General features: G+C 40.3%; 1 protein-coding gene across 1 annotated transcript in view; it reads right to left on the minus strand.

Annotated features, from left to right (window-relative positions):
* Positions 1-26452, minus strand: part of CPQ (carboxypeptidase Q) — a 144446-nt gene extending 117994 nt beyond the window's left edge. The window contains exons 1-2 of the mRNA XM_077782816.1: positions 26386-26452; positions 7507-7963 (exon numbers count right to left, since the gene is read on the minus strand). Coding sequence (XP_077638942.1) covers positions 7507-7933 — 427 coding nt within the window. The 5' untranslated portion in view covers positions 7934-7963; positions 26386-26452. The remainder of the gene's footprint in view (positions 1-7506; positions 7964-26385) is intronic.

Consider the following 26452-nt stretch of genomic DNA (forward strand, 5'->3'; position numbering starts at 1 on the left):
CCTTTTCCTGTTGGTTGGTTGTTGATTTTTTTTGTATGTGAAATAAGAATTGTTTAGAAGATTTCAAAGACTTGTATTTAAAACCACAATAAACAAACAAACAAAAAAATAGGAAGGTAATGTCTCCCAGCATCAGTGTGCCCAGGCTCATGGCTTTCTTAAGATGAAACTACACTTCAAAACCTTAAAGAAACCATTCCACAGAAGTTTGATTTCATTAGAATGTACCACTAAGAGTTTAACAGACATTTAGTGCTACAACAAAAGTGAGTTTTAGCTACAAAAATAAGCTAGTGTGAGAGGCATCAAAATTTTAAGTATTCAGATTATTACCTTAACCTGGCAATGCTTTAGAGAGGAAAACCAAGGAATCACCTTCACATATTACTCACTGCTGTTGGCAGGCAGGTGACCATACTAGCAGACTCCAGCTGCTTGTAATTAATGGCAGGTTCAGCCACCTAGCTAAGGAATATCCCAGCAACAGGATAATTTTGGGTATGAAACCATGCAACTGGAAATAAAGCCAGGTATCTGCAAAATTTCATTTTCCACTAGAGAAGTCGTGGTCTCAGTAGGTTGATATTACTGCAATCTCTATTTTATATTCTCTCTCCTCAGTGCTCCATTTGGATGGTGCAGCAGGCACTGGAAGGACACATGTCTTGGTGACTGTTCGTCAAGGGAAGCAAGGAGTGTAATTCTTCTGGGCATGACTGCATACATGAACAAACACCAACTCTAAAAATCTTTTTAAGAAAGCTATAGACAGCTAGTAACTTCAAGATTTTTAGAAAAACAGACCCAAATTCTTTGTCTCTAATGACCTCAGCAAATTAAGGCTTTGTGTCAGGCTGAAGCAAATGAAAGATTAATATTGTCACTCCCTTTTTTTTCTCATTCAAAAATGATTAATATGTACTGAAAATCTGAAATCTTCTAACACCTAGAAACACATTTGCTCTGTTCATACATAAAAATACATACTAATATAAGAATTAAAATATTAATAAAATGCTAAATATTTTGAGGGAACTTTGAAATGAAGAAGAAAGTTTTATCAGGAAGAAGGATTTTGTAAAATATGAACAATACTTCTAGAAAATATGACCTTCCTGCTCTGTGGAACAGCAAAGAGTATTACTTCATGAAAATAAAATTGCATAGGACAGTTATAAAAAAGGATATGAGACTATTCAGTTCTGATGCTTTGCACAGAGACTAAACATATTGTATCATTCCTCAAGAACACAGAGAAAAATACACATGATACAGAAAACACAGGCAGTGTATAACAGTTATGTTTTTGACAAATATGACTTAATATTTCCAGCAAGTACTGGATCTCTTTTGAACAGTTTGGTTTAAATGACATGTAGCTTACTGGGCAGCACAAATCCTAGGAGAAAATGGGTTTTCTCCAACCCCCAGCACAAAGCCTTGGATGACAAAAAGTGGGGCAACAGGTTAGGTTCTCCCAGGAACAGCCCTGGACAAAGCACAGGCTTGCTACGCAATGTGTAGGGACAATCAGACACCCAAAACCAAGATCCAGAAAATAAGTTTCTGAGAACACAGGTGCTCAAGGCAGGAAATGCTGAGGATAATCATTCTCTCCTTAGTGAGTCAAAGGTGCCAGTCACCACTGGCTGTCCCTTGGGATGAAGGTAACGTTGCCATCCAGCTATATCTCCATATCCCACACATACAGAAAATCATATTCAGATCCTGCCTTCAGTAGCTTCAACCTGGCCTTAACATCCTTGAGGTAACCACCCTCAACTCAGCGACACTGCAAAATGCCAAGACCAGAAAATTCATCTCTTTACCACTGGCAATCCACACAGTTCACCTGAACATTGGTTGAAGTAGCAACTGGACCTCATGCTCTCCCCAGACAGCATATCCACCTCAAAACCATGCAGATACTTCTACTCTCTAAATCTTTGAAGTGCTACTGCACTAACTTTAGCCCAGATGCTGGGCCACTGAACACCGCAGTATCTAAAGTCCTTCACAGATGTTACCTTTTTTATGTTCCACAAAAAACAGTAGTATAACTACCATACCATAAGCAGTGCTACTCTAAGTAATAATAAACAATCCAGGTACACAGTACTGAGGCTCATGGTCTCAAGATGTCTATCAATAGCTCCTCACACATGAAAGAAGAGCAATCCTGTGATGACAGGAGGGCTTTGCTGTGCACTGGGCTCTCATGCCTACGAATCTCTCCAACCCCTGTTCTCAGCACTGAACCCCTCATCAAAGTGGTACCCAAGTCCCTCCAGAAGCATCACTTTTCTTCCAGGAGATCAGTGGTCGTCTAAGATACTGGCAACTTAAGGGTAAATCCTCTGATACATTAAAAATAACTTTTTTGTTGGCCTTTTGTTTATCTAGCTGAATTCCCTAATCCACTTCACCATTGAGATATAAAAGATGGTCAACACTGGGGACAAAATGCATCAACCAGGACTGGAGCCAGACCACTTCTTTCAGCAACATTCCTGGTTTAATAAAGTGGTGGACAGACAGCAACAACCCACACCAAGAACTTCAAGACAACATGCATTATCCCCATTTTATATGGAAGAGGCTGGAAATACTTCCATGTTATCTAATTGCAAAGCTCCTATCACGTTCTGTAAGAGCGCAGCTGGACCAAATGTTGACAGTTAAACAAAGAGAAGACCATGATTTGAACACAAAAACTAGGAAAAAGTCTGCCAGTGCATCATCTTCATATTTATATTATTTCAATTTTGCTGCAACCAACAGTACATAAAAAAACAGAGTGTTTCTTATTTTTAAGGAGACATTTCAGGGCAGGCTGCCGTGAAGTTGGTTCTGCTTGTCAGTATTTATTTAAAATTAAAGGGCACTGTCACCCATCAGGGTAAAAAAAGTGCATTTTAAAACACATGCAAAAGAATGAACTCTTTGATACTTTATGGTCAAACATCTGCTAAACTACCACTTTCCTTCAATTACAGGATTCTCAAAGCAACAATTATATTTGTGGGATATAATCACTACCACCAGAAATCAACATAGTCTCTCTCTCTATACATATAAATCTCTGTTTTGCCAGTGTTGAAACACTGGAAGTGAGACAAGGACATTGACTAAATATGATAAATCTCCAGTTTTCCAGCTCCCAAAAATGTTCTATCATTCAATCCTGTTTGCTACCTAGGAATCCATTTCTTCAAGGTGATGACTATTTTCAGACCCTGCTGATTTCTGGAAATCCAGGTCACTCTGCTTCGTGTTTCTTCTCTCCCTGTCACTAAAGTGGGCAGTGAAGTTACTCCCTTCTTCTAAAGAGATCAAAGGACGTGAAAACATTCTCTTTGACCCAACATCTTCATATCTTGGAATACACTTGGAGAAGGAGAATGTTGGAGGTTTTTCCTCTTCAATACAAAAATCTAACCTTTTCTGTGCTCTGCTTTTTTGCTGTGTAAATCAGATGGAATCCAGGAACTTGATATGTTGGCATATTTCCCAGTCATGAAGAAGAAAGTAGAATTTTATCCACAAGATCACAAGGTACTGAAAAGCCTCCTGCGTATCATCCAACTGTTCCGTATCTGAGCCAAAGTGGGCAAATCTCATAAAGTCAAATAAATGAGAAAAGCTCTGTGCACATCCCAATAGGGCTTCAATGCCACAGGCATGAGGTAGAAGACTTGCAGGAAGAGACGCTCCTGGTATCCTGCAGTCAATGGACTGGCTTGGACTTCATAGCTAAAAATACTGCTGCTATTTAGGGCTTCCTGTTCCTGCCCTGAAGGGTTGCGGATTTTCTCTACACTCGCATGGTGTATGCTGAAATGGAAAGTAACCAACCTCAGCATGTGTTCTAGCCATTGGGTCACTCTTTGAAAACACTGGTTTGAATTGCCATGGACAGAAGGGAAATTAAACCCCGAATTTCCAACATCCAAAGCTAGGTGTCCTGGTTTAGGGAAAATTTGGGAGGAAACCTCCAAATGGGGTCCTTCTAGACAGCAAATTCAAGTGGCCCCTCCTCCAGCTGGTTTAGGAAAAGATTTCCTTGGAGAAAAGTGGAAAAAAGTGTTTATTTAACAAGCAAAGTATTCACAAGCATAAAAAATGAATAATATTAAACAATAAAATTTATTGCTGTTCTGAAGAGATGGCAAATTCAGAAAATCCTTGTCATGGGTTGTAACTTGGCTTGCTCAGTCTCTTATCAGTCCCTCCTGTGCTGGAGAATGCTGTGTCCTGGGCCATGGTGGGCCACAGGCGTCAGCTCCCAGTGTTTTTCTGGGTTTTCAGTCCAGAGCAGGTTTGAATAGTTCCAAGAAAAAGAAAAACCACAGTCCAGGGAACTTCTCTGCCTCAGCTAGCAAAAAAAACTCACTTAAGTAAAGAGCAATGGAGAGCTCTCTCTCACTGTTTATCCGTGCTGCAGACAACACAGTCCAGGAGCAGGAATGCAGAGGAGTGAGTGCAGTTTCTGAAAACAAACTGTGCACTTCTTCCCTCTCAGAACCAGTCTTAAAGGTGCAGAACTCAATATCCAGCACAAACAGAACAGACAGTTGGGGATACAAGCATCATAAAGTCACCCCAGGACACCTGGTTTCTAATTGCTGTTAGGCTATTGCCATGTTAATGAAGAGCCCTCCAGAGCACTTGCTTGGGGTGTTGAGCTTCAGGAGGGGCTCTGAGAGAACCAAAGGCCACCAAGTCCAGCACTAAGTCTTAAGCTTCTGCCAATGTCTCCTATTTTCTTAGCTTCTCAGGTCACAGGCCTGGGGCCAAATCATGGGAAGAGAGGAATACAGGACATAAATGAAAAGATGAAAAAGCAAGAAATGGTCTCCTGTACGTCCTGCCGGGATGGGGGAGTAAGCCCTTCTCATCTTAACCCCATCCCTAGACCTTAAAAGAAAAGAACCCCAACTCTGTCTCTAAAAGGCATCAGTAGTGTTAAAGAAGGGATCTGTTTGGGCTGTATCAAGACAGTGGTTTGTAAACTGAGGGGTCTGAAATATATTCTGACAGGAACACTGACTTAAAATATGTATTAACTATCAAACTAACAGCAAACAACTTCAGGAATCATCTGCACAGTCCACAAAGAATCATCAGAGAGCCAACATCTGAAGGACGGACGAGCCTTTAAAAAATCCCTCTGCCAAAGCTCAGCACAGCAGCATAGGTCTCTAGTTTGATCCCATGTAACAACAGTGCTTCAACAACAGGATAATTGGCATCAGGCATCTCATATTGAATTGCATTATTTTGAGTACAGGAAGAGTCATACCCCCACAACTTCATGGCTAGAACAAGATGTATCAGAACTGCTGATAATCCCTCAATGAGGGAAATTGTTCAACTATTTCTGATGCCATTTAGGGCAGCCTCCTATCCCTTTTTCTTAAGAATAAGGCACTGTGACAATCCTCAGAAGTGATAAGGCAGTGGTTTTAATAATGTAACTACATATTTTTTTTATTCCATGCTTGGTATGAGTGAGAGCTTTAGGACAGGCACTTTTCTCAACAGCATGCCTTTCCAATTCTCTTGCCTGCAGAGGCTGATGATGAGCAGCTCTTACGAGGCATTTCTGTCAGCCAGGAGGATGGTCCTGTGATCAGAAGAACAAGAGCCAAGTGCTCACCAGGGACCAGCTACCCCACACAACCTTCCAAGCACAAAAACCTGGCACAGTTTGCACAGAGTGAGAGGAGACCAGCAGAAATCAGGACAGGCACAAATGGTAGGAGAATCAGATGGTAAGTAATTTAATCAAAATAATTCCACTAATTCTGAGAAATGATCCACTCTTTTGTGAGAGATCTCACTGCCATAAAATTTTCTAGTACCAACACATATATCTCTTCAGAAACATGGCAGATCTTGGAGGAAAGTGAAATTGTGGGAAAGAATAATGTGAGGGTTTTGAACCAGCACTGCATAATACAATCACATCTTTCAAGATATAGGATCTTTACAGATGAAAAAGAAGGACATAATTTGCCTGAGTATTTTTAACATGTAAATTCAGAACATCACTGAAAAAAGGAGCAAACCTAGGAGTAAAACCAGGCAAGTGGAAATAACTACACAAGTAAGAAAGAGAAGTAAAAACCAGACTTTTCAGGATGTAAAGATGTTTGCCAAAATTAAATTGCATGTTCTCTTTTCAGGTTCAGCAACACTTGCTTAACACCAAAAAAGAACTTTTAATTTTAGCTTACTTTTTAGGAAGCTTAGAATAAGGACTGGAAAGAATACAAAATAAGTTGTAGGCTTAAAATTTGCTCTAAATTTTCTCCTATCAAAGTACTAAACCTTGCACATATAATGGGACAAACAGATAGTAATGGTTTTAGTTGCTTTGCATTTTAGGCATGTGTTTACCTCAATATGACAGAACTATCTCAGATAAAATTCACAGCAGCAATTTTGAAACCAAGTATAATTTATTCCAGGCTTAGTTTAAATTATCCAGTTTTATTTGTTGCATTTTGATGAGCTATATATTTTTTCTAAACATAACAGTTTTATATGTAGTTCCATTTCCAACAGAAAGCCCCCTATCACAAAAATTTACAATTCATAAAAGAATTATGAGTATCACATTACCTTTTATTTCCTAAACTGAATTTATTTTCTCATAAAGGAATACAAATGCTTTTGAAGTGATCTAGAATTTAGTATATTTTTTTTTTATGGAGAGCAGTCACAGAAGAAGGTTCTCATCTGGCCTTTAAATAACAATCCTCAAAGCCTCACATCACTAAGTACAAATAGAGAATCTTATAAATAATTTTGTTTGTAGGCAATCTAATATTTCAGGGTTTAAAAGACCAGAATCTTGTTAAGAACAGCTAATGGTTATTCTTGCTCCTGAGCAACATATCACACATGATTATCTAAAAGGCAACACACAGTTCAGTGGCAGGTAAGTGACAAAATGAGCATGTAAACAATGTGAACAATAAGTTCCAAGCTGAGCATGAGACAGGAAAGGGAACAACGCACAGATATACTGACTGCTACATTTAGTGAGGGGCTTGAATTCTCCAAGCTCAGCTCCTTTTCCTGCTGTCTTGTTTTTTACTGGAGTGAAGGGCTGAGCCTGGCAAACTAGTGCACATGAAGAGAAGGAGATCTCATGTGTCAACTTGGCACCCCATGGAGAACAACTTTCCTACTGACCACAATGGAGGACCAGAATCTTTGCATATGACGTTCAACAGTGTTTTAAAAAGGGTATAAATTTAATGGAAAGTTCAGGAATCAACTCCAATTTTACAAGTCTGTTCAACCAAACTGTATTAATATAAACTGCACCAGTCACAACCATGCCATATAGAAAAGTCCCAGGAAAATAGCACCTTGTTTTGCAGGACTATTACAGCAAGAAGAAAACCACAGTTTCACTACTGAGAGAAGTTATTAGGGTACAATACAGTTTATACTAAAAAGCAAGTCACATGTAATTCCAAAAGGAAGAATTACCTTCTGGAGGAGTTGCAATGCTGTTCCCAAGTCCCAAAATAGCAATGCTGTGATTCCTTGGTTCCAGCATCACTGCAAACTCTTCTCCTCTTTCCCAGTGTGGTACCTTCACAGGCTCTAGATGCACATTTTCCAGCCCATCTTTCTGCAGGGCACTGAACATATACTTGATGGCTGCCTCTAAGTTTTTTGAACCACTGAGTCTAGGTCCTATGGTGTCAGCAAAAACTGCTAATCTATCATAGGATCTGTTCTGAGCCTTTCCATGAACAGCAAGATCAATAATAGCCTTAGTAATATTAGTATAGCCAGCTATCTCATTTTTAATGTCTTCAAATGACTTCAGAGAACTTCCATCTCTTCTCAAAGATTTCCCAGCATACTGGTGTAATAAATTCATGAGAAATATTATGAATAAGAGCTTCATTTTTTCTCTTTCTTCTTTTACACAGATGGCCTGTTGGAGAGGCAAAAAGAAAAAAAAAGGAAGTTAAATATATCATACACCTATCAGCAATACTTTTAAGTTATTTGGATTGGCAGACAGAAGTGAAATGAAAAGAAATTAGTTTATCATGAAAATGCTTTGATCAGAACTAGCAAGAAAGTAAGCCCAACTTGAAGACAGAGTTATTGAAAGCAAATGAAAAAGATACTTAGACCCTGGACACAATCACTGTGGTCTTTAGAAATATCCTTGGAATGCTGCATCTCTTTAAATAAACACATTATTCAATGAATCAAAATCCAGGGCTGCTCCCATGTAGGAGGAGTTTGCATCTCCTTTCTCTTAGGAGCAGGACTTTTCAAAGTGCCAAATCAAATATCTTTAGACAAAAACTTTTCTTATACCACTCATGAATAAAAGTTCTTCCTGATCTCGATCTTCATAATCAGAAAAGTACTTTCTATTGTACTAAAAATATTTAAGATTTAGATCCAATGCCTCCAGTGTCCTGGTTTTGGCTAGGATAGAGATAATTTTCTGCTTAGTAAGTGATACAGTGCTCTGGTTTGGATTCAGTATGAGTATAAAATTGATAACACACTGATGTTTTGTTTGTTGCTAAGCAGTGCTTACCTTAAATGAAGAACTTTCCAGCATCTCATGCTGTGTGAATGAGGAGCTGCACAAAAAGCTGGGAGGCAGCACTGACCTACACTGACCAAACGGATATTCCACACCAAGTTGAGTACACAAACTGGGGGAGTTGACTAGAAGGGCCTGATCACTTCTCAGGGAAAAACTGGGCATTGATCAGCAGGTGGTAAGCAACTGGATTGTGCATCACTTGTTTTTCTTGTTTTTGTTTTTCTTTTTTTTTTTTTTAATTATTATTATAACATTTTACTTCTTTTCATCTACTAAGCTGTTCTTATCTGAACCCATGAGTTTTTGTACCTGCTTTGTTTTGGCATGGCCTGGTTTTTCGCACCAGGAGGGCCACAAAGATGTCTCCTGTGAGAAGCTGCTGGAAGCTTCCCACCATGTCCAGCAGAGCCAATGGTTGATGGCTCTGAAGATGGACATGCTGCTGGCCAAAGCTCAGCCAGTGAGAGAGGTTGGTAACGCTGCTGTGATGACATACTTAAGAAGAAAATCCAAACAAAGTCACAGGTTTTTTGCTCCTAGTCAGAGGAGGTGAGAACACGTGAGGGAAACATATCAGCACCAAGGGCAGTGGAGAAGGAGGGGAGCAGGTGCCCCAGGTACCAGAGCTGACATTGCTCTGCAGGCCATGGTGAGAACCAAGGTGAAGCAGCTGTGCCCTGCAGCCCACAGGGATCCATGAGGGATGCAGAGATCTACCCACAGCCCACAGGGATCCATGAGGGATGCAGAGATCCACCCACAGCCCACAGGGATCCATGAGGGATGCAGAGATCCACCCACAGCCCACAGGGATCCATGAGGGATGCAGAGATCCACCCACAGCCCACGGGAATCCATGAGGGATGCAGAGATCCACCCACAGCCCACAGGGATCCATGAGGGATGCAGAGATCCACCCACAGCCCACAGGGATCCATGAGGGATGCAGAGATCCACCCACAGACCGTGGGGAGGTGCTCATGCTGGAGCAGGTGGATGTCTGGAGGAGGCTGTGATCCAGTGGAAGACCCAGTGGAGAGTGCAGGCCCCTGCTTCAGGCTGGAGCAGCCTGCCCTTGCAGGACTGCACCCCATAGAAAGAGAGACCCACACTGCAGCAGTTTTGGGAGGACTGTGTGCCCGTGGGAGGGACTCACAGGGCAGCAGGTGTGGTTTGGCTGCTGCTTAAGAGATTGGACCCACGCCAGAGAAGATCACAGAGAACTGTCTCCCATGGGAGGGACCCCACAGCCTCACAGGGGAAGGACTCATCTCCCTGAGCAGCAGAAAATCTCAGTGATGAACTGAACGAAACCCCCACGTCCTGTCTCCCTGTGCTGTCTGTGGGAAGGGGCAACCCATGACATTTATGAGAGCTCCTGATCAGCTCCCAAAAAGGGGGGATAGTCCACCATGCATGCACCCATAAGATGCCATGTGAAACACTGGCTGTGCAATACAGAAATAAGACAGAGAAGGAGTTAAAGTACTAACCACATTTCTAGGATCCATAAAACACCAGAATTATGAAACAAACAAATAAACTAAACCATCCAAATACCCCAAAAAACCCACTCATGCAATCATTTTGGAATCACCAGGCTTAGCTCATATGATAACCAACACAAACTGACAGCCTTCCGTAGACCTTTATGGGTCTTTTCACAGACAGCAATTTAAACAATAGCTTTAGCAATAGAGGAACACTAAGGTAATTCTCCTTAACTGTTCAAATGTCCCCTAAGCTTGAGATCACGGAAGTAATAAGTTCTTCACAGTGAAGCATCATTTTTGCTAAACAACAAAAAAATCATTGATTTAATCTGTGAACAATAAATCTATCACAGAGATTTCTCTGAGAGAGGGCAAAGGTCTTACGCAACCAGGAGCAGAAGACTTGGGACTTGGGTTATCTCAGGATACTGCCTGAGAACTGCAAAATGCCTTTTATAGTCTGAGTTACTGTTTATTTGTGGTTATACTACACAGAGAGTATTGGTGTGTTTTTCTTGCTATGCTCTGCACTTTCTTCATGTACTTTCCCTTAACCAGTTAATTACATACTCTTAGACATCCTCTTCTAGAGACATCAGTCATTTTCTCAGGATGACCATGCCTGCTCTCTGATTTTGCAAAGTTCATCATGCACAAAGAAGCCCGCAAGAAAATGGGTAAGTGCTTAAGGGGATTAAGTTTTTGAAACTAAGTCTACAGACAATAATTCTGTAGACTTAGTTCCAAAAACTTTATGTTTGGAGGTTTGTTTGTTTAAGGGTTTGCAAAATCTACCAGAAAAAGCAGGTACACTTAGCTGTTACACAGAAGACACAGAGGGATTTTCTAAATAGCACAGGCCACCTCAAAGAGCCCCCAGCTACCAACTTCATGCATTTTTTTCAATGGACATATGCAACTGCAGTTATCACATTTCCCTTAACTAAGAAATGCTTTCTTTGTTCTTCCTAGCCTCATTCAAAACCAGCAGCATCCTCACTCCAAAGGCTGCCCCAGAGGGCCTGCATTTAAGAGACAGACTTCTTCCAGGAATTTCCCACTAAACACTGAGAACAGACATGTTTCCACAACTTTTGTGGATGTAACATACTTCTGTGTTGCACAGCATTTCACTGCCTCCAATGCATTGTAAGAGGAACATAACTGAATTCAAACCCTGGTCAAGAACAAAAAAAAGGAATGTAATTTACTATGCTTTCCTTGAACACTCCAGAATAATCTGTTCAAAAGCAGCTATCTGAAATATTTCCATGCTGGTAAAATAACATAATACTCAGACTGCAATACAGGAATCATTCCACTGCTAGTCCAGAGAAAGAATCAAACATCTGTTTTCCCAGTCTCTGCAAATTTATCACTCTAGTGAATCAGCTAGCAAAGGAGATTACTTATTTTTCTACATCTAACTAGCTAAGACTCAGCAAATGAACCTCACCATGCCAGCCAAATTAGTAAAAAATAACAGGACAGTCAAAATTGTTCAATGTGTTTCATTGTTCATGAAGCAGAAAGAGGGCATCCAGCCATAGTAGCACCTGGGTCCATACAGAAGGAATGCTCTGAATATAGTTCACAGAAAGAGGTTTTTCCCTGCAAAATCCTAGCAGAACATTTAAAAGGGAAAGTCTGGAGTGAGGAAGACCAAGTTCGGTAGCACTTAAACAAACTGTACATATCCATGGGGCCTCATGGGTTGCACCCACAAATGTTGAGAGCTGATGTCATTGTGTGGCCACTCTTGTCACATCACTCCTATCTTTGAGGACAAGAAATAAAATGAACTACAATACGAACTATGGACCAGTCAGCCTCACACCAAGCTCTGGCAAGTGGACAGGAGAAAAATCCTGAAAATTACTTCCACACATATGAAGGACAAGAAGGTGACTCAGAATAGCATGGATTTACAAAGGGGAAATTGCATAATCAACATGATCCCCATCTAGGACAAAATTGCTGGCTTGGTAGATGAGGACAGAGCAGTGGATTTGTTTCCCTTTTACATTAGCACGGCAGTTGTCAGTCTCCATAAAGGTCTCAGGGAAGCTGATGACGTACAGGCTGGATGAGCAGACAGTGAGGTGAATTCAAAAATCAAATTAACAACCAAGCTCAGAGGATTCTAAGTGACATCTAGTTGGCAGATGGTAGCTAGTGGTGATGCCTAAAAGTCCATACCTGGTCCAGAACTCTTATGAAGTTCCATTAATAATCTGGATGCTTGGACAGAGTTTGGCCTCCGATGATGGGAAGGCTGGGAAGAGTGGCTGTGTCCTCAATGGTTGTGTGAGGAAGCAGGCAGGAACCCATGAAGTTCAACAAGTCCTGCATCTGGGGAAGACTAACCTCCATGCACTACTACAGGCTGGGCATAGCCAGCTGGAAAGGACTTGGCAGAGAATGAGTCAGCAAAAGCTCATGTTGGCAAAGACCAAACACCTGATGGGCTGCACATCAGGAGTGTTGCCAGCAGGTGCAGGGATGTTATCTTTCCCCTCTAGTCAGCATTAGAGAAGCCATACTTGGGTTATTTCTTCTTTCCTGGGCTTCCCAGTATGAGAGAGATGTGGACATGCTGGAAGGTGCAACAAAGGACCACAAAGATGATTGAGGGACTGGAGTATTCAATATCCCTATTAGGAGAGGCTGAGAGAGCTTTAGCTGTTCAGTCTGGAGAAAATATTATTTTCTTCTCCAGGAGAGAGAAGGATTGATTCATCACTGGATAGAAATACCTGATGGGAGGGAACAAAGAAGACAGAGCCAGGCTCTTTTTCCAGTGGTGCCCACCAACAGAACAAGAGTCAATGGAAACAAACTGAAATACATGAAATTCCACCCGAACACAAGAATGCACTGTTTTATTTTTTTTTGTTTTGTTAAGTGAGGGTAGTCAAACATTAGAAGAGGTTGCCCAGAGAGGTTGTGAAGTGTCCTTACAGGGACATATTCCAAACCTGTCTAGACATGGGCCTGGATAACCTGCTGCAGCTGACCCTGCTTAAAATGGCACTTTGGACTACAGCTCAAAAGATGTCTTTCAAACTAGATGTGTGATTTGGAATATGAAAGGAGACCAGAGACACAAGCTGAAAGGCTTTTAAAAAAATCAAGGGAGAAAGGTTCTAGGTATGTAGAAGGAAAAGATAAAGTCAAGGCAGAAAATAAGTATTTTCCATCTCAAATTAGTATGAAAGAATGAAATGTACAGCACATTACAATGCAGGCAGTGCAGAGGGTGTCAGAAGATACATTTATTAGTAGTTACTTTAAGGATAGTTCTACTTATTGTATGGCCAACTTGTCTGTACCTAGTTGCTGTCTTTGATGCTAAAGTGCAAGCTCATCGGGATTTTCATATTTAATGGTGCCCTGATATAAAAGAAAAGCACATCCAAACTTTAATCAGGCTAATTGGCATTTCTACCATTAAAAACATTACAATATAAATTACCTAAATGTTACAGATGGAAAAGAGTAAGAGTAAGAAGAATCTCTCAGATGAGAGACTGATTACTGTCTGATTGATTACTGTCTACAGATAACAATCAGATGACAGAAAGAGGAGCAGAGGGCATAAAAATAGGATAAACAAAGCTAGAGCACTGCTTCTTCTCCAGTGTGGCCAAGTTTTCCCAAAATCCCAGTTGAAAATACAGACAAAAGGATACAGAGAGTTCACAGAAGTCATGGTTATGGGAAATGAGGAATGAAAACAATACATAGAGGCTATTAACCACTTAATTGCTAGAAATCCGCTATATCTGCACAGTATCTATCAGTTTCCTAACCACCATTTGATTTTCCTTCAGGGACTGGAAGAAATCTTGAAATCACACAGTGGTTTTGATGACATGAGAATAGACTGAAAAGCCCCAGGGTAACAAACTAACATGCTGCAGAGTGATGTCTGATACGTTTAATAGCACTGGAAAAAAGTTTGTTGTGACAGCTGTAGAGTAGGATGGCTGGGAGGCTAGGTGAACTTGCAAAATGAGGCGGAGATTTCTGCCTAAAAATAAAGTCATACAGTTCTTCCATCACTTATAAAGATAAGGAGGAGGGGTGGATGGGGGGGGGAGTGGGGAAATAAAAGCTTTATGATCTTGAAGAGTGAAGCAGAGAAGCAGACATTCCTCAAAGACTGCTTTTTCAAAATTGTCATAATTCCTCATCTGGGAGAACATTTAATCGGTTGGAAAATCTTGGGTTTGGGAACACACACAGTTGAAGCTATCATTTACATTACAAAGCCCTTAAAATTGGCCTTTTGAATTGTAAAACTAAGGTAAAGAAGAGTACAACACAACAAGGATATAAGGTTTTGGATAATGTTATTACTTGGACCAAAAAGTCTAAAACACCAAAGGAAACACCTGAGCTATTTCACTTTTACCAACTTCAGAAGAACTATTTGGATTTTCTAAAATTGAAGATACATACTGAAATCTGTGACCTCTGACCATATAGGCTCTAGTAGTGATACTGACTTACGTACACATAATAGCAATGAAAAGTTTTAAGAACTCTATAAAGATTAAGACTGAGAAAGTCCAAACATTCCAGGATACACTGCAGCCACAGCTCCCCATTTGGCAGAAGTTCATGCCCTATTTATAGTCAGCATGGGGGAAGTACTACAGCTTAACATAGAAAGGAAGCAGTGAAAGGAGCCACTCTTCCCTCTTTCTTCACCTCTAAGCCTCAGAATAGTAACAGGCTGCCTTGATACATTCTTATTCCGTAGCTGCTGCTTAAATGGATGGCAATAATCCTGAAGAATCACACCATAATCCATGTGCTGGATACTGTATCCAGCATAACGTATCCAAATTCTGTATAAGAAAAGTCACAAAAACGATCAGCCAGCTACTTCTCTAAGAGGTGGTGTGATTCAGACAAAAATTAACAATAAAACCCCACAAACACTGAACAATGCTCAGCCACACAACAGCTGATATTCTTCTTAAAAAGTAAGGAAAATACAGTTTCAAAATGGAGTACATTATTTTTTCAGAGGCAAAAGATAGGAATTCAGTGGGATTTTTAGATGAGAACTGAAGACAACAGAAATACTTAATGAATGGAAGGCAGTCAGGAAACAATGACACCAAAATACAGTGCTGTTCATATTACATTAAATGCCAAAATGTATAGCTAAAGCCAACTGTTAATGTTGAAAGACAACTGAAGGGAAGGAGAGGGAATAATTTTGGACAAATGAACAAAGAACAGTGCCATAATTATACTACCTGGTATTTTTATGCTCAACTTTATTCAAATCCACTGTTGGCCTTGTGTAAAAAGCAAGACAGGTATCTTGTACTGTTTCACAATATGCATTAACTACTGAGACACAAACTCTTCAGAATTGCGTCTTTTTGTGTCAGCCTTTCCTACGGGTGAAAAGGGCTCCCTTTTTAAGGAAGCAACATAACCAGGGAAATCTTCTCTCACAACCTCTTCAGTACTTAAGCTTAAACTCAAAATTCTAAGCTAAGTTTCTTTTTGAAAACATGTTCAACAAGACATCTTACATTCTGTATTAAGTTAAATCATTTCCACAAATTGGATGTTAAATATTTTCCTTCTGAGTTTTTATTGAAAGACTAGCAGACTGCATCCGGCCAAATGATGAAACCTACCTTCCTAGCAGGAGGAAGCCTATGACAGAAGGTATGAGCCATGAGCAAATGATCAATCCACACCTCTGGACAGCAAGAGCTGCTAAAACTGATGGACAGACATTGTAACAGGAGCAAACCAAGTTTTGTTAGCAACAGTCAGTACCGGGCTGTTACTGTCAAAGGTTGGTCTGCCACTCCTGTGAAAGCCAAGAGGAATCCCACTGCCATGCATCTGGCACTTGCAAGTACTTCTTGATGTGTCTCCAAACAGCTTTCCAGCAGAAGGCTGTTCAGTCCTACAGAACACGTGTGTGCTCTAGGTTTTTGCCAGAAAATCTAAATACTTTGAGTTTCTCCTTCCAACAATTAAATCTCAGTTTTAAAGGCAACTACACATTACACTACTAAGGGTCAAGACATTTCCCAAGCTGAAGTACTGAATTAAGCACCTTAGTTACTAATTATGTAATTTGTAACAGGAGTGCAATAGACCATCTTTTCTACTGAATTTTAACAAAAATCACGCCAGATATTTGCAGCTACATATATATTATATGGCACCTCAGAATTAGAAACTTTTAAGTTAAATTCTTAGCATTTTCATATATGACAAAAAATAATATGCCTCTACAACCACTCATCTACAAAGCACTTTTTGTTTTGCATATGGAACAAAATTTTTCATTTTAAGACAGCAGGTTCAGAGAAAAGTTATGCACATTAAATACCTTAATGAAAAACATCAAGAATGAGCAACACCAACATTTGCAAAAGTATCCAACCATTTTAGGTACTTCACTTCATACATCTACAATCCTAGTGTACAAACTATAAGTAGCACCATAATTCCAAATTAAGTCAATAATAATTCAGCAATGCTGAATATAAGATATTTAAAAATATTAATAAATAAAATTTATAGATGAAAATAACTTTAACTTTTTTGAGTATTCCATTTGTTATATTTTTTCATACAGTCTTTCTCTACAGTCACAAGAAAAGGTAAGTTCCTCATACTGCTACAGTAAAAAGCAATCAAGTAGTTTTGTGAAGTTGAGAAATCTGGTCAACATATTGCTAGATTTTTAAGAACTTTTACTTTAGTCTTTCTCCTCCTTATTGTCAGATACACCCACTGAATCTTCCCTTCCCAAAGCAACAAAAATTTGTAAACTATACAAAAAAAGTGAAGGATCAAGAGTTTCTCATTACAGTTGACAGAAAAATTATCTTTATGATGCATACATTTCTTTACTTATATTAAGGGTGGAAAAAAATATTCATTTCAATGAGATATATTATGAAGTATGTAATTTGTGATTTCATCATGTTCACTAGAGCATAATACTGGTACTCAAATATCACACTGTATTCCAACATATCAACATCAGAAACAAGTTGCTACAGTTCAGTGGCAATGTACAATTGGGGCCATCATCCAACTGCAGAATGCAATGAAATGTGAAAAAAAAAAAGAAAAAATCTTAAAAAGCTTGAATGTAACAGACTGCTAGCAACATAAATATACTTTACTTAAAGAGCTTGAGAGAAATCTGGGTTTTGGCCAATTTGGAGAAATAGATTAGCAAAACCAGACCTCTTTCGGATGTGGAAGAAAGCTCCAGCACCACTTTTTTATCAAAGCTATTCCCCAGTGCAGCACACATTTGATCATGAAGCACTAGACTTACCATGCATAAGGCAGATCTGATTCTGTATTTAACTTCTAATTACTTCTTACTACCATTTAAAAGACAAAAATTATCAAATCATTTTGCTATTGCAGGATAAAAAAGCCATCTTAGGACAACAGACATGTATCAGTATGAATTAATTTTTAATTTTTAAAATTTATTATTTTAAAAGTTGTTAATTTTTTAAAAATAATTTTAATTCTTTTTTAAATTAATTATTTAATTTTTTTTTGAGCAATGTTCAACACATCCCTGTTATCATCAGGGTCCCCCATGCTGCTCACTGCACAGACATGCTGACAGACATATGTCTTACAACTAGAGACAAAATGAACCAACAACTGGAAGAGGAGGGACCCAGAAGTGACACCTCCAAGTGCTTCAGTTGCCACATGAAAGACATTAGCATAACCTCTCAGCCCCTTTCTTCTGACACTACCAAGAGCAGATGAGCAAGAGCTTGCTGCACTGAAGCAAATGGTCACATTACAAAACGTCAACTGGCAAAGTGAAAAAAAGGAAAACAAACCAACAAAAACTAAACCACTAACAAAAATCACAACCACCTCCCCCAAATATACCATAGAGTAAACACACTAATTATATAGAGAGGACAATAACAAAATGTGATTGACCCTCTCTGCAAGTGTTAAGACATCTCCCTGACTTTGAATGTGATTCCGATACTCCTCCTGAACAATAATACTCAGAGATTAGATTATGCCAAGAAAGTATGGGAAGAAACAAAACAGATGGCAGTTTCTTCCTAGATCTTAAATACTTCTGCATAGTTCAGATTGCATAAGGCAAAGCGAAGACACAGGTGCCAGTTCCCAAACTCCAAAGTACCTGCCTTTGAGAAAACCAACCCATCAGCACTGACAAGAAGACACCAGATTCAAGTAAATGACTGCATCTGAGCTCAGGAAGCACACAGGGACTTCAGCCAGAGTCCAGTGAGCCCACAGCTTCACTTCCATATCCCCAATGCTCCTCCTATCCTTCTGCTGCTGCAGGTGACAGCCACAAACTCCTCCTGGCTTTGCTGGACAAGTTATGCCTGGTATGCACCAAAAAGTGAAACTATTTTGACACTCTTTAAATTTATATTTATGTACAGTGCTACCAAAATGAGCAGAGAGCTCAGGGAATTAAGAAACCTCTGGCTTTGGTTCTTCCTCCAAAACAGCCTTCTGCAAACACAAGTTTTGGGACTATGGTCTTGAACTGTTTCTAGTCACAAGACCAACCACTGAGGAGGCAAAAGCTTGAAGAAATAAAGCACTTGGAGCAGTCTGATTTAGCTATAAATGTTGGTTTTCAAACCCACACAATTGCTCAGTCATAACTACATCAAATTCAGAGGGCTTTATCCACAGCATGAAAAAAGCAACTATCAAACATCTGGGACTCTGACTGTTACTAGTGTGAGTTAAAAATGAAGCCTCTACATCCTTCAGTAAATCCAGATGTTTCAAATGTCAGTCTCCTGATTAATTAAAAGCAATTCCAAGTTAAAATGGAACCAGTATTGAAGGATCATTTACACTTGGTTTCGATTTTATCACATACATCAGCTTGCAAGCAGAGGCAATTGATGAAAATAGAGTTCACATGAAGTTACTAATGCACCTTCATTCAAAAGCATCTTTGACTTCTTCATGAAGTGCTGATCAGGATGATGATTTCACCACATGTGACTACACTTATGTTTTGGTTCTGCTCCCCTATGACAACTTCTCAGTTATTCCCTGAAACAGATCTGATGGCAACAATAACCCTACACTCCTTAATCCATCTTTATCAACAAGTCAAACTTATTGAGCAAAAATACTTAAACACCTGGAGAGTAAGCAAGGTCAGCAAGAAGCCTACATTCCTCAAGTTTACCATCCTATTGAATTCCTAGATTAAGGCCTTTTTTACAGCAGATACCTTCTGCTTTCAGAAGAGCAGCTGAGTTTACACAGTTACCCACAGCTGCACTGGTGCTTGCAGCAAACAGCCCAGTTGTTATTGCACCACAGCTGAAAATGTTTTCCAGGGAAAATAGTTAACGTTCATCCTTCCTATATCACTTGTCTGTAGGGACAGGCAGTGTAAGATAGCATTTCATTTTGATAATTTTGGGAGGTAACATTAGACAGGTGCTTTCTCTAATTTTTATTTATCCAGTACACATCCTGTTTTTCTTATTTAGAGTTCACATACTGATAAGCTCCCAACAGTTATTTTTATGTAAGGTTCCTATACGCTCAGAGCCCAACCTGACCTTGACTGTCCCCAGGAATGGGGCATCTACCACCTCTCTGGACAACCTGTGCTAGAGTTTCATCACCCTCACAATAAAAATTTTCTCTTATTTCTAGTCAAACTCTACTCTCTTTTAGTTTAAAACCATTACCCCTTGTCCTATCACAAGACGCCGTGTTAAAAAGTCTCTCTCCATATTTCTTATAAGCCTCTGTCATCGTCAGATTTCCTTGAACAGTCCAAACCTGTACAACTACCAAAGAGCCTAGTACAATCCATCTGTATTGGATACATTGCATTTGGCTATGCCAGATCTTCTAACAACTGTAGAGTACACCAGAGAGCACTGCAAAGCAAAATGTATCTGCTAACTTGGGTGGCATTGGTTGCTGGAGACAAGCACCATCTGCCCTCATTCAGTTACTCTCTGAAGGGCAGCCAGAGACATTCCTGCTCACTACCCCTCTTTCTGCAAGATTTCTCTTCAGCTATAAGACCTAAGTCCAAAATGAAGCACAAATCACAGATTTTACCAGCCTGGACTGAGTGGGACACAGATTTGGATCAGTAGTGGCTTAAGTACACCTAGATCCCAGCTACGGTCTTTCTGCCCTTCAAATTGGCATTCATTTGCACCAGAACCTTGTCCATCTGATCAGCAGCTGAGAACCAATCCATAAAAAGCAATTTTACTTTGATTGCAGTAATTAATAATGAGCATTAGTACTGGGAGGTTACTGCCAAAGAGAAAATAAAGATGTACTACTCAAAGGAAGACTGCACTGCAGAAGTAACTGTGCCCTGAGGAGCAGACAACTCTGCTCTTTCATGGCCACCTGGGTGAGAATGGCTGACCAAAGGCCACTTGGGTGGCTGGGGTGGAAAACTCTGCAGCAGTTGCAGGTAAAATGGACAAGGGCAGTAACCCAGAGACTACATAGAATTTTCCAAGCCTATTCCTGAGACTTTTTTCTACTGAAAATCCTCTAGAGATTCCTAACTCAACAGCTACTTCAAGACAACCAAACTGAACAAGTAATTAAAACCAAGCTGACCTTGTTTTCCTTCTTGGGTATCTCACAATGCATTGCTGACGCAGAAATTGCTCTGTATATTTTTCAACAGCACTGAATAGATTACCTGAAATTAATATTGCACTTGTCTGCTTTACCTAGTTGTCACAGAAGAAAATATTAATAGCCCACTGCAGTAATATGCCGAATCATTCTTAAAGATTGATCATATGATCAATTTCAAAGAAATTAGTAGCTTAGAATTCTTTCTGCTTAAAAAGCAATAAAGATCTTCATTAAACTAAAACTCCAAGAAGTGTTTCATAGTCTGCCACAAAAGAGGACTTGTGTTTTGTACAGGAGAACATGACCAGAGAGAGAACTAGAAGATCAGCCTTGTGATTCAGGACAGTATAAAGCAAGAGAACCAGAAGCGCTAATCTCAAAACGTGTGCAGAGTATAAGGGGAAACCATTTAAGACAAATCAAATTTAAGTTCTGGTCTGCAAAGGTTACAGATAAAATAGTGGATGCTTTCCCAATGGGGCCTATTGGCTAAGATCATATTTTCAGATCTCAAAAAAGAACATTTCTTTCTCAAATTACTATTGGCACATGCATAATATTATATAAGCCCTTTGTTGTGGAGCTACTTGAAACACACAATTCCTTTTGACTCACTTGCCTTGGGTAAATTGACAGTCAAGTCAAGCCTCCTCTGAAAAAAACCCCAAAAAATTAAAGGCATAGCGTATCAATGTACATGTAGCAGATGAAAGCAAGAAAATTCAGGGAGGACAGAAGAGTGGTCTCATTCCCTTTCATGCAGAGTATTTCAGCAGGAAATGTAGTTTCACTACATTTAAGTAAAAGATCAGTCACCTTGGCCAGCAACTTGAGAAAAAAAAAAGAAAGAAGAAAGCCCAAACACATAGACAACACAGATTTAAACCCAGAATTGTTTTCTCATATCAGTACTAAAACAGGCTTTAAAAGGGTGACAACAATTCTTGGTTGGACAAGATGATGAGTCTGTGGGGTCAGAAATCAGGTTTGGGCAAATCCTGAGCCTGTAGAAACTCTCACTGTTGTACTGAATGCGAGATGGTCACTCAGGCAAGTTTAAAATAATCTTAGTTGTTTATACCTCCTGGGATGTAAGGAATGTCTATGATAGGTGGCTTGAGATTAACCTCCTCTTACTATAACATAATGATAATTGATTTAAAATTTATCTTAGAGAATTGAAATTTGACTGATATATTTTCTTTTTTAAAGCAGCATTAGTATTCTCTTAAAGTCAGGTTGTAAGATCACAAGTCTTTTGCCATAACTCTGTTTTCAGTGTAGTACAATGAAACACTTTGCCAAAATACATAAATTCTTAGAGATGTATTTTAATCTACATGCCTATTCACTAGACACTTCTATCAAGTCTCTCTTGGCAGCAACAGCACCAAAGGGATTTCTACATTTTTCTCTCATTCACTGTGGAGGAAATTCATAGAAGAGACCTATGTTAATTAGACCTAAAGAGTCTGATAAAATATTACTATTATTAATACCAGTACAGGAAAAAAAAAAAAAAGAAAGAATCCAAATGAGCCAAGTGTCTCAATATTCTTCATTAAATTAAAAAAAGTATTTAGGTAGGTAGGTAGCTAGCTAGCTAGACAGACAGATAAACTAAAAGCAAACCTTCCCACCATTGTCTCTATCACAATATCAGAAATCAAGTCTCTTGTAAGATCAAGGTACCCAAATTACCATTTTTGAAAAAAAAGCTAACATTCTTTACAGGCTAACAAGGTTAATATTTTTCTCAAACTCACATTTTTCTTACAATTTTCTATTGTACTGCAAAACTGAAACAAAAAAAGAGCAAAGCATTCTTCAAAGATTCTGGCAAAAATACTGACTTAATTGAGTAATTGGCATTTAAGAGATTACAAATCTGAGCTAAAACTTCACTACTGCCATCACAGTGAAAACATAAGTGACTTGGGTTCAGCTGAAGAAAGAATTTACATTTATTTCACTACTTTGAGATTACTGCAGACATTTGGTAACAAAAAAGTGAAAGATTACTGCAATGCAGTTTTTGACAGATAATACTTCCTGTCGAGACAGAACAGAAAGAACTGTAGAGCTTCAAGATTGTAATCGTTTTGTACATTTCTACCCACAAAGTACTTCTTTAGGCAAAATATTTCACCCCTGCAGCTGCTACCCCTTAGATGTACTGCCACCCTTCATCTTCATCCTCCTACCATCAGGAAGAAAGGAAGAAATGACAAGGCAAAGTTTTCAACCTTAAAACAAGAAAGTTTTATACAATATAGCAAGAACAGATAAAAGAATCCCATGTGCATTATGAGTTTCTGCAATTATATCAAGACTAAGATATTTTAAGTTGCTTCCTATCTCAAATCAGCATTAAAGGCACACAGGCATTTGCAAAACTGCGTTATAAAACAAATACAGATTTATATGAGCTTTTGCTAACAGATGTCTCCCAACAGGGGTCAATGACAGGTTGTTTTTCCCCAGCCCAGATTTGCAATCTGTTCTTATCTGATTCAGTATCTTATTGTGTCGCTGTTCAAAAGAATCATATGTATTTTAAACACCAAGAAACAAGATCAGGTAAGACAAAGGCTTTGTATGAATCTCTAAAGCTGTGGTAGCTTTGATCCAAGTTCATCTGCACAACCTTCATCTGAAAGACAGAAGCTTGAGTAAAGTAAAACTGATTGCAAGGGACAATACATAGATGCTATTCCAGATAAGGTGATATGTCTCAGGGAAATAGACAAAATTTACAAGGAAAAAAGGGGTGTAAGAACTCACATGCATATGACAGGCTTTGTGAGGTTTCTTTAAGGAAATAAGGGTTTGAGATTTTATTAAAAATAATAATCCATCAGAAGGAGCAGCAGACAAGATTGGAAGCTGATTTTTAGAGCTGACAGGTAAGCATGAGAAAGACTTCTAATAAAAGCTTTCATCCCTGCAAAAAATTAACCAGAACAAAATCAAGGCCAGCTTGTCACCCTAACTTAAATCTTATGAATTTTCACAAGTTGAAATAGAGAGATACATTACAGATAGATGAAGACAGAAGCAGTTATTCCATTTCCACATAGGGAGTCTGCTCTAAAGCCATGCCAAGTATTGCTTTGTAAGATGAAACACTTGCACACTCCCCTTTAATCAATAGATTACAATACTCCTACAACAGTTCTAGAGAACTACAATTAGTAAAAACTAATTTAATTTTGAATAGAATGAAAACAGAGCAAAATTTTGAAAATTAAGGCTCACTTAACAGGACATTAGGATTTTAGGTGCCTTTGTGCATGGCACCATCTAAGCAGGCACTTTTGGTACTCATGCAGCACTTAGGAAAGTCAGGTCCTCAAAATATTGCAGTTTGGAGGAAAAAAACCAAGAAATTAATACACAAACTGAATTCCTGTGCTTGTATCTTGAATTTGTTCTTTTGTAGTTTTGAGCACATATACAATTTGGCAGATATAACCACTATATTCATCTAATGCTTCCTTAGTCAAATCTGATTCGGCCTACAGAACTTGTATATTTTTAGTGTTTATTTATATGTTTTAAAAATATTTTTATATATTATTTCCACAATATTTATATATATTTTTAGCTTTCAGTCAGTGACTGCTGTCAACTTTGCTCACTTCAGGATCACAGCAGAGCACCATGCTTTGTCTAACACGGACCATTCCTCCCCCAAGCACTGTGTGACTGCCAACTTTGAGTCCATATTTGTTTTTAAATTAAGAGGAACAAGTGGGTGAGCAAGGATTTTGTTTCACAAAATCAATTAGGCTGGAAAAGACCACTGAGATCTTTTGAGACTCTGACTAAACACCACGACATCAGCTAGACCCTGGCACAAAGTGCCATGTCCATTCTTTCCTTAAACACCTCTGGGGATGGTGACTCCACCACTTCCTGGGCAGTCCATTCCAATGTCTAATAACCCTCTCTGTGACATTCCCCCAAATGCCCAACTTAAAACTCCCCTGACACAGTTTAGGCTACGTTAACTTGTCCTGTTACTTGTTACATGTGAAAAAAGACTAACCCCCATGTGACTACAATCTCCTTTCAGGCAGTTGTAGAAAATGATAACGTCCCCAATGAGCCTTTTTTTCTCCAGGCTAAAAACCCGCAGTTCTCTCAGCTGCTCCTCACAGGACTTGTGCTGCAGACCCTTCCCCAGCTGCGCTGCCTGCTCTGGACACACTCCAGCCCCTCAATGTCTTTCTTGTACCAAGGAGCGCGGAACTGAATGCAGTAATTGATGTGCACCCTCACCAGTTCCAAGTCCAGGGGGACTGCCCTGCTCCTGCTGGCCACACTATTGCTGGTACAGGCCAGGATGCCCTTGGCTCTCTTGGTCACCTGGGCTCACTGCTGGTTCACGTTCAGCCAGCGGTCCACAAGCACCTCCTGACCGTTTTCCGCTGCTGTCACGCCATGGAACCTCCATGCTCCCGAAGTACGAGTGTGCTGGTGCCAGCCGCCCCTCCGGCAAGGGGCGAGCAGCAGACGCAGCGAGGCGGCCCCGACCCCGCCGCCAGGCCGGGGGCTCCAGGCCGGGTGTGAGAACCCCGGGTTTAGTCTGGGGTCTCGTGTGGTGGTAAAGCTTCTCCTCCAACCCGTGTTCCCAAAGAAAAACTCCGCAGCCTCTTCTTGTTCGGTCTCAAGATGATTTATTGCTAGTTATCTAACAGATTAAGTTCTCGGGCTGTGGCTGTTTGGTCAGCGGCCCAGGCAGAGACACACACACTCCTGACACCCTGACTGTCTGGTGTCTTCTTCTCTCTCCCCGCCCAGGGCTGCTGCTATCTTTTATAAGATATATTACGTATAACATGTTTACAATTATTCCCCAATACCTATTACCTACGTTACCAAGTGTTTTTCTATTCTTAACCAATCTGTGAGTGCCAACATCACCAAGAACATGGAGGTAAGGAAGAAGAAAGAAGAAGAATGGGTTCAGCCCACTTTCCTCCATCTTAGAACTTCTGACCCCCATGTACAAAGTAAAAAACTCCCTGTACATGCACTAAAACCCCCCTGTACACTACCAAAAAATATTTCCCTCTACTTTGTGACTGCATTTACTACACTATCTAGCATTTTGTGACTGCCTGTTCCACCTTCAAAGTTGGTAATTCATTCCATGGTTCAAACTCGAAATCACAGCTAAATCCAGCTGCCTGCCGGGGTCCAGACTGCGTCTGACCACGGCCTGGAACCTCTAAAAATGTCTGAGAGACATTTTGAGTGCCCACAGCCGGGGGCTCCAGGCCGGGGGCTCCAGCCCAGCGGCCGGGCAGGGCGGCAGCAGCGATCTGCGGCCCGGCGGGGAAAGGCCCATTGCGGGAGGGCAGGGGAAAGGAAAGGCCCATTGCGGGAGGGCAGGGGAAAGGCAGCACCCGCCGCACGGCTCTGGCCCAAGGCAAGGAGCGGGGCCGAGCCCAGCCGGGAGCCGGGAATGGCAGCGAAGTGCCCTCGGGGGCAGCAGAAGCCTTCCGAAAAAGCGCTACAGCCCGGCGGAGGAGCGCCGGCAGCGGCGTGCCGAGGAGGGGGAGGAGGAAAGGAGGATGAGGAGGATGAGGCGGGGGCAGAGCAAACACGCACCTTGCCGTGCCGATCGGGCGGCGGCGCCGGCACAGCCCCGACCCCGCCGGCTGCGGACCGGGAAGGA

The sequence above is a fragment of the Lonchura striata genome, chromosome 1 (genome assembly GCF_046129695.1).
Source record: "Lonchura striata isolate bLonStr1 chromosome 1, bLonStr1.mat, whole genome shotgun sequence".
Taxonomy (NCBI): Eukaryota; Metazoa; Chordata; class Aves; order Passeriformes; family Estrildidae; genus Lonchura; species Lonchura striata.